The 13,366-nt window shown below is 40.2% G+C and overlaps 2 protein-coding genes across 2 annotated transcripts; both read left to right on the top strand.

Annotated features, from left to right (window-relative positions):
* Window positions 1-26: 26 nt before the first annotated feature.
* On the top strand, window positions 27-5,102 carry chsy3 (chondroitin sulfate synthase 3). Its single transcript, XM_079551332.1, has 3 exons — window positions 27-1,080; window positions 3,119-3,402; window positions 3,481-5,102. Exons 1-3 carry the CDS (start codon window positions 504-506, stop codon window positions 5,044-5,046), a joined length of 2,427 nt encoding a protein of 808 aa, XP_079407458.1. The 5' UTR covers window positions 27-503; the 3' UTR covers window positions 5,047-5,102.
* Window positions 5,103-6,988: 1,886 nt separating this feature from the next.
* Window positions 6,989-10,990, top strand: sptlc1 (serine palmitoyltransferase, long chain base subunit 1). Its single transcript, XM_079551710.1, has 15 exons — window positions 6,989-7,073; window positions 7,584-7,691; window positions 7,769-7,863; window positions 7,951-8,044; window positions 8,697-8,769; window positions 8,841-8,973; window positions 9,052-9,181; window positions 9,281-9,370; window positions 9,466-9,573; window positions 9,877-9,972; window positions 10,040-10,136; window positions 10,216-10,270; window positions 10,391-10,508; window positions 10,580-10,653; window positions 10,730-10,990. Exons 1-15 carry the CDS (start codon window positions 7,020-7,022, stop codon window positions 10,821-10,823), a joined length of 1,419 nt encoding a protein of 472 aa, XP_079407836.1. The 5' UTR covers window positions 6,989-7,019; the 3' UTR covers window positions 10,824-10,990.
* The last annotated feature ends 2,376 nt before the right edge of the window (window positions 10,991-13,366 follow it).

Here is a 13,366-nt window from a genome sequence, read left to right as displayed (position 1 = left end):
AAATGCGAGCAGAGCCACTTGTGTTTAGGGAAGATGACAAGTTGCTGCTCCATTTAGTCAATTTATCTCAATCGTACATCCGCTACAAAGCTATTTTTTGACAGCTGTGTTTCCTCTTTCTTCAATCATACTTCGCACGCATGGAGTGTGAATGATGTCTCGTGGCCTCAGCTGGAACAGGACAAGCGCGCGAGGCTATGTCAGTTATTAGCCTATTACTATAATGTTAACAGGCGCTCGCGGTGTGTGACTGGACGCAGGGGTAGTTTTGTTTGTTTTCTAATTGACTTGACCTCCGCGACACACCGCTCTGAAGGCTTCTCCTTTGTAAAGAAAATATTCGCATCAATGATTGAGGATGAAGATGGCGAGAACTGTGCCGGACAGGTCTGCTGGATTACACATAGTGGATGCTCATACACGTCAGCACCTCAATCAACAACGGGTCTATTCATGTTTTACGGCGCAGAAGTAAACTCGCTGTGTGATTTTTTAGAGGAGCCATGGCTCTGAAATCCCGAAGGCCGTGGACGTCTCTTTTTCTTGGCATCTTTGTCGGGTTCACGGCATCATCGTGGCTCATTGTGCCTCAGGTGTTGGACAGTAAACGGAGGAAGTCGTCGGCGTGCTCTTTCTATGGGGACGTCGCGGTCGGGAAAGCGCCAGGGGCATTGGGGGACACCGCGTCTCTCGCTGATCGGGACAGTCCACAGATCAGCGCGCGGGCAGACAAACTCCTCAGCTCTGACTACAGCGATCAGGGGAACGGGACGCCCTTCAGAAGCCCCAGGCGTTTCCTCTACGTCGGTGTTATGACTGCCAAAAAGTACTTGACGTCCCGGGCTGTAGCTGCCCACAAAACTTGGGCGCATTCAATTCCCGGGAAGGTGGAGTTTTTCTCCAGCGCTGGCTCGGACGTGGTCCCCATGCCCGCACCGGTGCCCGTGATCTCACTGGCGGGTGTGGATGACTCCTACCCTCCACAGAAGAAGTCATTTATGATGCTCAAATACATCCACGACCACTACCTGGATAAATACGAGTGGTTCATGCGGGCTGATGATGATGTCTACATAAGAGGTGATGGACCGGGGCTATTTGTCACACTCTTTTTTATTTTGTAGAGTTCACTGCTCATCAACAGAACATCCCTCAAGAGTCAGACCTGCATTAAATGAAAGCTTGAACCCTTGACTTGAAAAAGACCTCGCTTCCATTTTTCCGATCCTATTTCGATAAATAATTATTAACCGTCAAACACAACAAAATCGACTGTGACAATGTGCCCCATAGATACAGACGGCATCTCTGACCATATATGGTCATGTTTAAAAACAGTTAAGGGGGAAAACAAGTTGGAGAAAAATCTGAACTTTCTCTAATTTTTCAAAAACTACTTTAACAAATGCTGAATTATGAATATATTTTTCTACTAAATAAAGATACAAAGACATGGGGAGGAGCAAAGTGGTCCAACAGCCTATAAATACATAAATAACGGAGAACGCTAACATAATGCTACATGTTAGCATCGGGCTAATGCTAACGGTTAGCTAGCGCTAGCTACAACTGCCGTATTTTCACTTCCACTGAACAATCTGCTGTGAGAAAATATCCATATGGGCCCGATTTACAATTGACTTTATTTGTATGTGATAAATGTGTTCATATGTTTCTCTATGTCTGTATCTGTGTGCAGGGCAAGGCGTGGGCTTGGTTGTCTTGTGTTTAATGGAGCTTTTGATGTTGACTTGAAATTTTATAAACCTTTGTAACTTTTTTCTTTTTGAGATAAAAGGAGAAAATATGTTAAAACTAGGGCCGGGACTTTTTTCGATTAATTACAAATAATTAATTACAGGTTTAGTGCGATTAAAAATATGAATCAAAATTAATCGCTGTTAGCTTTCGACACCTGCAGACGTTGCTAAGTCACAAACAGGTAAATCCAAAAACAATTTGACTGTTTTCACACAGTTAAGCGCCGACATAAACTTATTTGAAAAGATCATTCTCCAAAAAGTGCTTGAAATGTTCACACAGGCCTCACATCTCCACTTCAGATGAGTTCAAATGCAGGAAAATACAAAGAAGCATCTAAAATATACCTCTAAAAAATAATCACAACCCCTAAATAAATTATGCTTAAATGCGATTAATTGCGATTAATTAATTACAAAGGCCATAATTAACTCGATTAAAAAAATAATCGAGTCCCGCTACTAGTTAAAACATTCAATTAAGAAACAAAACAATAAAGCAGTCGCAATGCCAGATGTGTTCATTTGACCAAACTGTTGATTTTTTTTTTTTTGCAAAACTCTCTGTGAGGTGTAAAATGTCCCAAACATACGGCCTCTATAAAAGCTAATGTTAAAATAAAGTGATCAGAAAAACATATTAGACACAAAAGAAAAAAATGTCCCACCATTTATAACCCATATGACAAATAACCCCTCAGTCTTTGTGACAAATACCCCTGAGTGTCCACTTTACGAACAATGCAAGCTAGCTAAAAAACGGCTTTAGCATGTTGGCTCTAAAACGGCTCAAATCAAAGCTAACGTCTCTGTCTTTCAGATCAGTGTCTTTTGTTTATGACACTAACAAAAGGATAGCTCTTACTACAGAAACAACCCTGACATTAAAGTTTGGGAAAAGGCATAAAAACAATTAAAATTGTCCTCTCCTCATGTCTTCAGTCCAAATGAGAAAATTATTATAGAGGAAGTTCCACAGTTACCATGGAGATCCGCCATCTTTGCAGCTGTTAGCATACATTTCCATAGACTAACATTAGCTAAAAACAGCATAAAAAGTGGAGTAAAAAGCTGTGGAACAACTCTATTAGCTGCTGAGTTACTGCTGGTAAATACACACTGTGGTGTCCAAATGTTTTAATGCAAAAAATGACATCACATTCCCGAACTCTATTGGAAGAGATGAAGAATACCAATACACATATTATATATCAGTACCAGCGTACAGCGCCCTCTAGTGTGGTGATAAAATCAATGTGATAAATTACCCCGTATGACAAATAGCCCCGGTCTCTCCTATTTATTGACCACATTATTATTATTATTATTAATAAAACTTTCTGTTTACTCCATGACAGGTGAAAAGTTGGAGTCGTTTCTCCGCTCCCTGAACAGCAGTAAACCCCTGTACCTTGGTCAAACTGGCCTGGGCATGGCAGAGGAGTTGGGTAGATTGGCACTGGAGCCAGGAGAGAACTTCTGCATGGGAGGTCCGGGGATGATCTTTAGTCGGGAAGTGCTGCGCAGGATGGTGCCGCACATCAGCACCTGTCTCAGAGAGATGTACACCACACATGAGGATGTGGAGGTGGGCCGCTGTGTGCGCCGATTTGGAGGAACGCAATGTGTGTGGTCTTATGAGGTATGTTCTCAGTCATGACTGAAACTAAAATGCTAAGTAGACTTCAATGCATAAAGTTGTGATGTAACTTTTTCACAGATGCAGCAACTCTTCTATGAGAACTATGAACAGAATAAAAAAGGCTTTATTGAAGAACTCCACAGCCCAAAGATACACAATGCCATCACTCTCCACCCAAACAAAAAACCTGCATACCAGTACCGGCTCCACAGCTTCATGCTGAGCCGCGAGATTTCCAGACTTCGTTATCGCAGCATCTTGCTTCATCGTGAAGGACTCATCATGAGCCAATTCAGTGACACGCAGGTGTTATGGGAAGACCAGCAGCTGGGTGCCCTTCCTTCCTACATGCGCTTTCAGCCGAATGATAGAAATGATGTGATTGAGTGGGATTTCTTGACCAGTCGTCATATCTTTTCTGCTGTTGAGAACAAGATGGCGAGACAAAGCCTTGGAAATTCACTTCGAACAGCATTAGAGGACATTATAATGCAAGTAATGGAAATGATCAATGAAAATTCAAAGGCACGTGGCCGCGTTATTGACTTTAAAGAGGTACAGTATGGGTATTACAGAGTGGATCCGATGCACGGAGCTGAATACATATTAGACTTACTGCTTTTGTATAAAAAACATAAAGGGCGCAAAATAACAGTGCCCGTGAGGCGGCATGCTTATCTTCAACAGTCCTTCAGCCAACCTTTTGTCACTGAAACTGAACAATTGGATGTGAACGAACTTGTGGCCGCTATTAACTCTGAATCACAGAGTTTTCTCTCAAACTCCCTCAAATTCTTGTCATCTTTTCAGTTTTATGAACCGACGAAGGAGATGTGGGGCCAAAATCAGAAGAAAGTCCACATCCTTGTACCACTGTCAGGCCGCTATGAAATCTTTGTACGCTTCATGGACAACTTTGAAAAGGTCTGTTTGATTCCAAAGCAAAATGTAAAACTCTCCATCATTCTAGTTGATAATGAAAACAGTCAGATCAAAGGGATGCATGCTCAGTTGATAGAAGAGTACAGCAGAAAGCACCCCAAAGCCGACATGACTGTGATTCCAATGACTGGAAACTTCTCAAGAGGACTTGCTTTGGAGATTGGCTCTGCCCTGCTAGATAATGACACTCTCCTCTTCTTCTGTGATGTTGATCTTGTATTTAACGCAGACGCCGTACAACGATGCAGAGACAATACAGTTTTGGGGAAACAGGCTTATTTTCCCATAGTTTTTAGCCAGTACAACCCAAAGATAGTTTATGCAGAAAACAATCCAAGAGATAATGAATTTGTGTTTACCAAGAAAAGTGGGTTCTGGCGAGATTATGGCTTTGGAATCACTTGCATTTTTAAAAGTGACTTGATAAAAGCTGGAGGCTTTGATACCTCAATTTTAGGTTGGGGATTGGAGGATGTAGACCTATTTACAAAAATTATTCATTCTGGTTTAAAAGTCTTGCGTAGTCAAGAACCCGGAATTGTGCATATTTACCATCCTGTTCACTGCAACTCCAGTCTGGAGCAGAAACAATACAAAATGTGCCTTGGGTCGAGAGCAAGTACGTTTGCATCAACAATGCAGCTGGCAGAGCTGTGGCTGGAAAAACACTTGGAAGCAGGTTTTAACAGGACTATATCCTGAGTGTTGATGATGACCCTCCTCTTTGATACAGTGTACCACAGTTTGCCTTGCTGGATTGCTAAGACTAAAAATGTAAGCTAATTGTTGTAATATCAGTTGCGCACATGAGTTATATAATTTACCCATAATTAAATCTCAAAAATGACTGTTGAAGAGTTTTTTCCTCGTGCCAAGAACTCCTTACCAAGGTCCAGAGAAAGGGTCCAGCTATTAACTGTGTTCACCAAAAGGCCCAAGCATGCCTCGAGTTTCATTTTAGTTGTTCCCTGCTTTTGGTAACTGATGATGCACGTGCTCCATTGTATTATCATAAATGGTTATATTTATCAAAATCAATGGTTCCCAAAGTGGGGGTCGGGTCCCAAAAATATGATATATAATATAATATTTGAATTGCACTCAAATAACAAACTAAACAATGTAAATACATATTAAATCAGATTTGAAATGTTTTTGACTGATATTATTTATAATACTAATTTGTTTTTTACAGTGGACTGTTTGCATGATCATTTTGAGGACCCTGGTCTAAAAAGATTGGGAACCCTTGACCTAAATGGTGCTCAAGAGCAAGCAGAACATTGATTCATAAAATATTATCCCATACTATTAATCTACTACGTTAATGTTGTTTCATTTCACGAGAGGTGCTAGCTCCCACAATGTCTGTTGAGAAGAATTTTGGCCGAGGGAGTGGGAGTCACTGAGCTGGAATGTGCTCCTGGTAAAGACACTGACTCAGATCTGGAGACGTACGGGTGTTGGACCGCGATCATATGCTGCTTATTATTCCAGATTCACAAGTCAGATTGTCCTATAAACTACATCTTAGTCATGTTTCCCAAAGACGTACCTCTCTTGCTGCTCTTGCTAGAATAGAGTAAAATACAATATTTGTTACTTTAGTGACAGAAAATAAAACTACATAAGAGATGTTATATAATAATAATAATAATAATAATAATATACTATATACTAAATATATACTATACTATACTACATATTATTTGCGTAGTATACAGTTAGTAATTTTATTTTGGCTGTTCTTAGTTTATCTGATTAATTTAAAGTGTTCAGAATGCAGATGTGTACAATCACACTACTCTGTTTTTGTACTTTTCACTTTTTAAAAAAAATATCCACACTTGTACACATTTAAAGTGTTCACTGACTCAGGATCCCACATTCCGTCACTGTGAGACATGACATGTTTTGGACACAATGTGTGAAAATCCCTCTGGTTCTGCGTTATATGAGTTAAAATTGTATTTTAGAGCTTTGCATGTTACTGAAAAGGTATCGATCACAATCATCAGTGTTTATTGTTTTTCCTTAAATTGTCAATCAGCAATAAACTGGATGTGAATTTATGGCCATGTAAATGTTTTACTCAACTAAAATTACTAACATATTATGTATTCCAGCAATAATGTTATTAATAATTAAAAGCATATTGTGGAAATGTTCCTCTATGTCTTTTGTTGGCTATGCATAATGGCCATAAAGGTCCTGAAGAAAGCAGCTTTTTAAAAGTAAACCAACAACAGAGGGAGCTGTGCAGGGAGAAGAGGAAGGTGGATGAGAAGACCAGTGCAGAACACCACGCTCTGAAACAGGGAAAACCTAGGCGGCGCTGCACCATTTCAGAGGATCAGAGGAGACTGAAGGCAGCCAGCCAGGTTTCCTCCGGGTGCTATGGTTTCCCCCCACAATTTCGTTCTACGGTTGTACAATGACAAATAAAGCACTTACTTACTTACTTTATTTCAAATGCTTGTCATTGACGAATCAGAAAAATAAATAAAATAACGAAGCAGATGGCGATGTAGCCGTGTATAATAAGCATTAAACTGTAAAAAAAAAAAAAAAAAGGTGTTTTTTATGTGCACTTTCATAATCACGAAAATCATAGAGCATTCCCCATTTTCATTGCGGACGTGAACGCAGCACGCCTGGTGACGCTGCAGAAGAACATGGCGTCCGGGCAGCAATGGGTGTTGGTGGAAATGGTGCAGGCGTTTTATGAGGTAAATGCTTTTATAAAACTACTCTGTCGGTTATCATTATGTACACGGTTGTAGTGTTTGCTATGTTTTTCCCTCCAGGCTCGGTAAAAGTTTGATTAAATAGTTTGACATCAGCTTAAGTTTTCAGTCAGGAAGTGCTCAGATGATGTAAGGGGCGTGTGGATACCCTACCTGGAATCATTAAGTTTTTATGTGACCAGTCTGCGAAAATGTCTTCACTAGAGTAAGGGAGGCTATTACTTAAACTTCAGTGTATGCATGTATGTGCCCCCAAATGGGTTTATAATGCCATGTCCAGACTCTTACTGTTCTCTGTGAAAAAAAAACTGTCTGGCAACATCTCGAAATAACATTGTGGTTTTGACATGGTAAACACGAACCATTTCCTTGGGTGGCTGAAGTTGTGAGAAGCAACACCAGCTAACACAAACCAACACTTGTATGCAGTCAGTTCACACCCAATTACCTCAGCAGCCACACTATGCCCCTGTTTGACCATGTTTTCTGCAGGCGCCTGCTTATCATCTGATTCTGGAAGGGATCCTCATACTCTGGATAATCAGATTGCTCTTCTCGAAGACCTACAGACTACATGAGACGTACAAACTGACAGAGAAGGTAGAGATGCAGAAAAAAGACAAACAAATATAGTGGTTGTAAAGTGCAAAGTCATTTTCATGCCCCTCTCGTTACAGGAAAAGGAAGATCTGATCGAGGAATGGCAGCCAGAGCCGCTGGTCCCTCCGATTTCCAAAGACCATCCTGCTTTTCACTATGATGTTGTAACAGGGTAAAGTTTGAGGAGAACTGTAAATGATGACGTGCTCTGTTTCTGTAACACAAACATTACATTTAATTTGCTTTTTTATCTTTACAGGCCTCCCAGCCACAAAATCGTCATTAATGGAAAAGAATGCATCAATTTTGCTTCTTTTAACTTCCTTGGTCTGCTGGATAATGAGCGAGTCAAAGTATGTGTATGAGTTTGTCATAAATGGTTATCAACAAGAATTCTTCACACATGCGTTTCCAATGACGTAACGCATAGTTCCGGCGGCCATTTTGAATACCGAAGTAGTATTATGCAGTTCTACAACACGCAACAATATCTCTACTCAGGATGAAAATGAAAGACAACTGATTGACAGTGGCATTTTTACGTGCTCGTAATCATTGCTCAAGAGATGACAGTAATAACACGGCCCCAGAGACGCACGTTTATGTGAAGAAACCAGCAAATGTGATCTGCTTCACTTCTCAGACTAAATGAACACATCAAAGAGGAAACAGAAAGCCTTCAGAGGTCAGAGCTGAGCTGTTGAAGCTAAATGCGGTAGAATGCTACCATATTAAACACCGACTCACTGGTTTCTTCACATAAATGTGTGTCTCTGGGGCCATGTTTTAATGTTATCTTCTTGAGCAATGATTATGAGTACATCAAAATGCCACTGTCAGTTGTCTTTAATTTTCATCCTGAGGAGAGCTATTGTTACATGTAGTACTGCATAATTCTACTTAGGTATTCAAAATGGCCGCCATAACAGCAAAAGTCATATGATTGAAAGGCTTGTATAAATATGTGTTTTTTTAATTACTATTTTCTTTAATTCCTAACCTCAGGAAAAAGCATTAGCGTCTCTCAGAAAATATGGAGTGGGCACATGTGGTCCGAGAGGCTTCTATGGGACTTTTGGTGAGTCAAGCAGTTTCCTCAAAACATGTATTTGGTGCTGCGCATGTTTTCGATCGTGTTTGTTTTCATAGATGTTCACCTGGAGTTGGAAAGTCGTTTGGCCAAGTTTATGAATACCGAAGAGGCCATAATCTACTCGTACGGTTTTGCAACGATCGCCAGCGCAATACCGGCCTACTCCAAGAGGGGCGACATCATCTTTGTGTAAGTCTGTCTCTCTCCGCTAACATTTTCATTGTTCTCAGTTTGCACAATTACCAATGTTTAACGTTCCACACCCAGAGATGAGGCGGCCTGCTTTGCCATCCAGAAAGGCCTTCAAGCATCTCGTAGCTTTATCAAATACTTTAAACACAATGACATGGAAGATCTGGAGAGACTGCTGAAGGAGCAGGAGCTGGAGGACCAGAAGGTGCAGTATAACATTTAGGGTAAAATAATGGCGGTGAATGCTTTGACGCTGAGCAGTTCTGTAATTTATCATTTGTGGCTGTTTTTAATCCATTTTCAGAATCCCAAAAAGGCTCGAGTAACCAGGAAGTTCATTGTAGCTGAGGGATTGTACATAAACACAGCTGATGTCTGCCCTCTCCCTGACCTGGTTTGTATTTCTAAAATGATGATAGATCAATGACAATTGAATTAAAAGAGTCTAGTCAAAACAGAAAAATGTACAACTTTTTTCTTTTTCTTCAGGTAAGGCTGAAGTACAAATATAAAGTGCGGATTTTCTTGGAGGAGAGTATGTCCTTTGGAGTGTTAGGAGAACATGGCAGGGGAGTCACAGAGCATTTTGGAGTTAATGTAAGTTTATTTTTGTTGCTCATTCAGTTGACATTGGTTCCTGAATCAACATACCGCTACTCTCAACATACAGGACTACATTTTCTGGCCGACAACAAAGCGGCCTGTCAAAACATGTATCGTGTATTTGGCATGATCCCAATAAACAAAGTCATTTCTGTGATTGCTCAGTTTTACGGCCACAGAGACGAGTGAAGGCAACTGAGAGACGTTTCTTAGTGTCCACTGTTTAACACATATTTGACTTTAAACTGTACACTATGAGCAAAATCCCTGTGTGCATTGACTGTGCTCTTCATACAGATTGATGATATTGATCTGATCAGCGCAAACATGGAAAATGCCGTGGCCTCCATCGGAGGGTTCTGCTGTGGTCGGTCCTTCGTGATTGATCACCAGGTATATTATTTTTGAATCTTTCTCGCTTGTAAACTTCCATTTATAATTTTTTTTCTTATGTCTGTAGCGTCTTTCAGGACAGGGCTACTGTTTCTCTGCCTCACTGCCTCCCATGCTGGCGGCTGCAGCTATTGAGGGGCTCAACATCATGGAGGAGGACCCAGGTATTAATGAAGAAATGCGTGTCGTTATTTATTTAAATGCTACGATTTTATATGTATGAATTCTGCTTTGTGTGCGCAGATATCTTCTCCATTTTGAGACAAAAGTGCAAACATGTTTATGAGGCTTTACAGAAGTAAGTAAAGCAGTCACACAGTGTACATGCATTAATTTTTGTTTTGCTTTAATAAAGTATAATAGCTTTTGACTACTGTAGCCTTAACACTTCTGTAATGACCCTGTGCTTATTCCACAGTGTACATGGCCTGAAGCTAGTGGGAGTGCCTTTTGCCCCAGCACTTCACTTACAGCTTGAAAGAACTACAGGCTCCAGAGACTCTGATCTGCAACAGCTTCGCAGCGTTGTAGAATATGTATGTAACTAGATGTATTTTAATGATAAAGTAGTTTTGAAATTCTTATATTTCTCCTCTGTTTGTGTCAGTGTATGGACAGAAATGTAGCTCTAACCCTCGCAAGGTATCTTGAAAAGGAGGAGCGTTTTCTACCTGCACCCAGGTGATATACTGCCACAAAATGCTCCAAATATTGTTGAAATGTTGAAAGTGTATTCACGATGTGTGTCTGTGTGCAGTATCCGGGTGGTGGTTACTGTTGAACAGAGTGACGAGGATATCCAGAGGGCCGTGTCTTGTATCAAGGAGGCTGTTACAACCGTTCTCAAATGAAAATGACAGGACTGATTTGCTCGTCTGACGACAATAAGATTTCACTGTGAGAGTCTTGATCAGGCACTGGTGTTTTTGACAGCTGAGCTCTGTACACGGGCAGCTTGGTTCTTTTACACATCTTTTATTCATGTATGTAACTTTTTTTCCTTTCTCTGTCACTTTCAATTATGAAAGAAATAACAAATGTCTTCTAAACACAGTAAATGTTTTACTAAAACACAATCTAAGTGATTACCAAAGCATTTTTTTTAATCATTTATATTGTTTTGTAATGTCATACATTTTGTTTTGTACTTTTGTTAATTCTGAATAACAATTCTGATCCATTTGCCTTTCCAATCACAAATATAAGAGAACATGGTTTATAGATGCGGCTTGATCGTTTTATTACACTCAAACCACACGTGATTTATTAGATTCCACCAAGTTTTCCCTGGTTGGATATTTTTGTCATATTTATTACTGATCTTTGGATACAGGAAGTGTCTTAAAAGGGGGAGAATTTCGATATATTACCATTCACAAAGTCCGAGACATCGAAAACCCCAAGTCTCTATTCAAAGGAATTTATTATTGTACAGCTAAAATTACATTAAAAAAAAACATCCAGCCATGACTGTAGGATAAATACCTTGTAAGTAAGTGCTTTATTTGTCAACAACGAAATTGTGTTCAGGTGTTGCTCCTGAGCCGCTGTGACTGAGAATGTTTTTGGACGGGAAACTTTAGCACCCGAAAGAAGCCTGTCTAAAAAATGTGACACTTAGGGGGGGTATTATGCAAAATGGACTTTTTCAAGCTTTACATCATGTTATGTCATTCCCTCATTAAAAACATGCCTGAAGTGTTGCCTTGGCACATTCACGTATTTTTGAGTAATCTGTAAAAACTCTGATGGCAGCCATTTTAGGGATAGGTTTGCCTGAGTCCTCCTAGGAACGCCTCCACCTCCTGGAGACGCCTACGAGCTTTCGTCACCAGCCGAGTAACCAACCACTGCTCCTCAGCAGAGCCCCCTCCCCACTGATGCCACAGACAGCGTGTGGAGGGGGCGTGTCGGAAAGGGTCAGAAAGAGGTTCTTAAAGAGACAGAGGCCTATTTCAAGACATTCGCTACGGCCATTTTGAGAGAGCAATTTTATACAAGGCAGTTATTCTAATTTACTGCATTTACAGACCAACAGAAGGTTTCGTCATCATTGTAGTGTGATATAGACTGGTGCTATGTGATTGAAAAACGCATAATACCCCCTCTTTAATGATTTTTGGCAACATAACTACTTTTACTAATTCAAAGGTACTGATTTCACCCCCAAATGTATGTGCTTAATGCTTAAGGTTATTCCCCTTCATATCTAATGTCTGCTCTAATGTCTAAATTAAGTAAAAACTGAATATTTATTTGGAATGGATTGAAGTAAATGTGGCATTCACCATAATAATAATAATGCATTGGTTTTATATAGCGCTTTTCTGGACACTTAAAGACGCTTCACATTGCACTATTCATTCACTCCATACTTGGTGGTGGTAAGCTACTACTTTAGCCACAGCTGCCCTGGGGTAGACTGACGGAAGCGAGGCAACCAGTCTGCGCCATCGGCCCCTCCGACCACCACCAACCACTCACTCACTCACTACATTCGCCAGGCTTCCTGGTGTTACCAAACGGTCTCCCATCCAAGTACCGACCAGGCCCTTCCCTGCTTAGCCTCCAAGGTCTGACGGGATTGGCCACCATGGGACTTTGAGAATCTTGAGAGTCTTTTCTTCATAAAATAGCAATCACTGGTGTAAAACTATAATGAGCAAACAAACTGAGTACACGAAGGAAACAAACCCGTGTCTGTTACGTGCTCTTTTAAAGCAGGAGTTCCTGACTTTGTTGAAAGTAAATTTCTTTTTACTATCACAGAGTATGGGATAAAAAAACAGATCTTGTTGCATCACCTATTTTTTTTATTGAGTGATGAAAAGATAGAAGTGGAATCTACATGAGTAAAGATTGTTTTGGGGGTGGAACGACTTTAGGCCAAAAAAAAAAAAAGTCAGTTTGTGCAGAAAACATACCTCAGCTTTAAGCGCTTACAAGGCAAGTTTGCTCAGCGTGGGGCCGGTTTTCTTTTTGTCTGAAGACGGAACCTGCCCATTTTAGCCCAAAGCAAAGCACTACTTTACTTTCTACAAATGAAGCTATTTCTCACATTAATTCTAAAAATGTCAAAGTACTCTCTGATTTGTGCAATATTTCTCAAAATCATCTTGAAAGCCAGAGATTCTGTGCTGGAGGGCTGGATTTGGCTCCCATTGTTTGTTGCCCTCCGATCAGTGTTAGTTTCGTCGACTAAAATATTTAGTCTTAATTTTAGTCAAAGTGATATTTTTGACGACTAAAATAGGACTAAAACTAAATTAAAACTTTCTCATAAGACTAAAACTATGACTAAAATGTCCAGATATTTTAGTCGACTAAAATAAGACTAAATAAAAATGAAAAGGAGAGACTAAAATCATCCAAACTTCTATTGACCGTCTGAAAG

The sequence above is a fragment of the Gobius niger genome, assembly GCF_951799975.1.
Source record: "Gobius niger genome assembly, chromosome: 2".
Lineage (NCBI taxonomy): Eukaryota > Metazoa > Chordata > Actinopteri > Gobiiformes > Gobiidae > Gobius > Gobius niger.
The sequence above is the reverse complement of the archived record's forward strand: the minus strand, read 5'-3'. Positions and strand labels throughout refer to the sequence as shown.

Bases quoted from the DNA above. Each gene is read 5' to 3' on its own strand.
- sptlc1 (XM_079551710.1), top strand. From the start codon at position 7,020: ATGGCGTCCGGGCAGCAATGGGTGTTGGTGGAAATGGTGCAGGCGTTT. The intron at 7,864-7,950 runs GTAAAGTTTGAG...TTATCTTTACAG, and splicing joins CACTATGATGTTGTAACAGG to GCCTCCCAGCCACAAAATCG. The intron at 8,045-8,696 runs GTATGTGTATGA...TCCTAACCTCAG, and splicing joins TGGATAATGAGCGAGTCAAA to GAAAAAGCATTAGCGTCTCT.
- chsy3 (XM_079551332.1), top strand. From the start codon at position 504: ATGGCTCTGAAATCCCGAAGGCCGTGGACGTCTCTTTTTCTTGGCATC. The intron at 1,081-3,118 runs GTGATGGACCGG...ACTCCATGACAG, and splicing joins TGATGATGTCTACATAAGAG to GTGAAAAGTTGGAGTCGTTT. The intron at 3,403-3,480 runs GTATGTTCTCAG...ACTTTTTCACAG, and splicing joins AATGTGTGTGGTCTTATGAG to ATGCAGCAACTCTTCTATGA.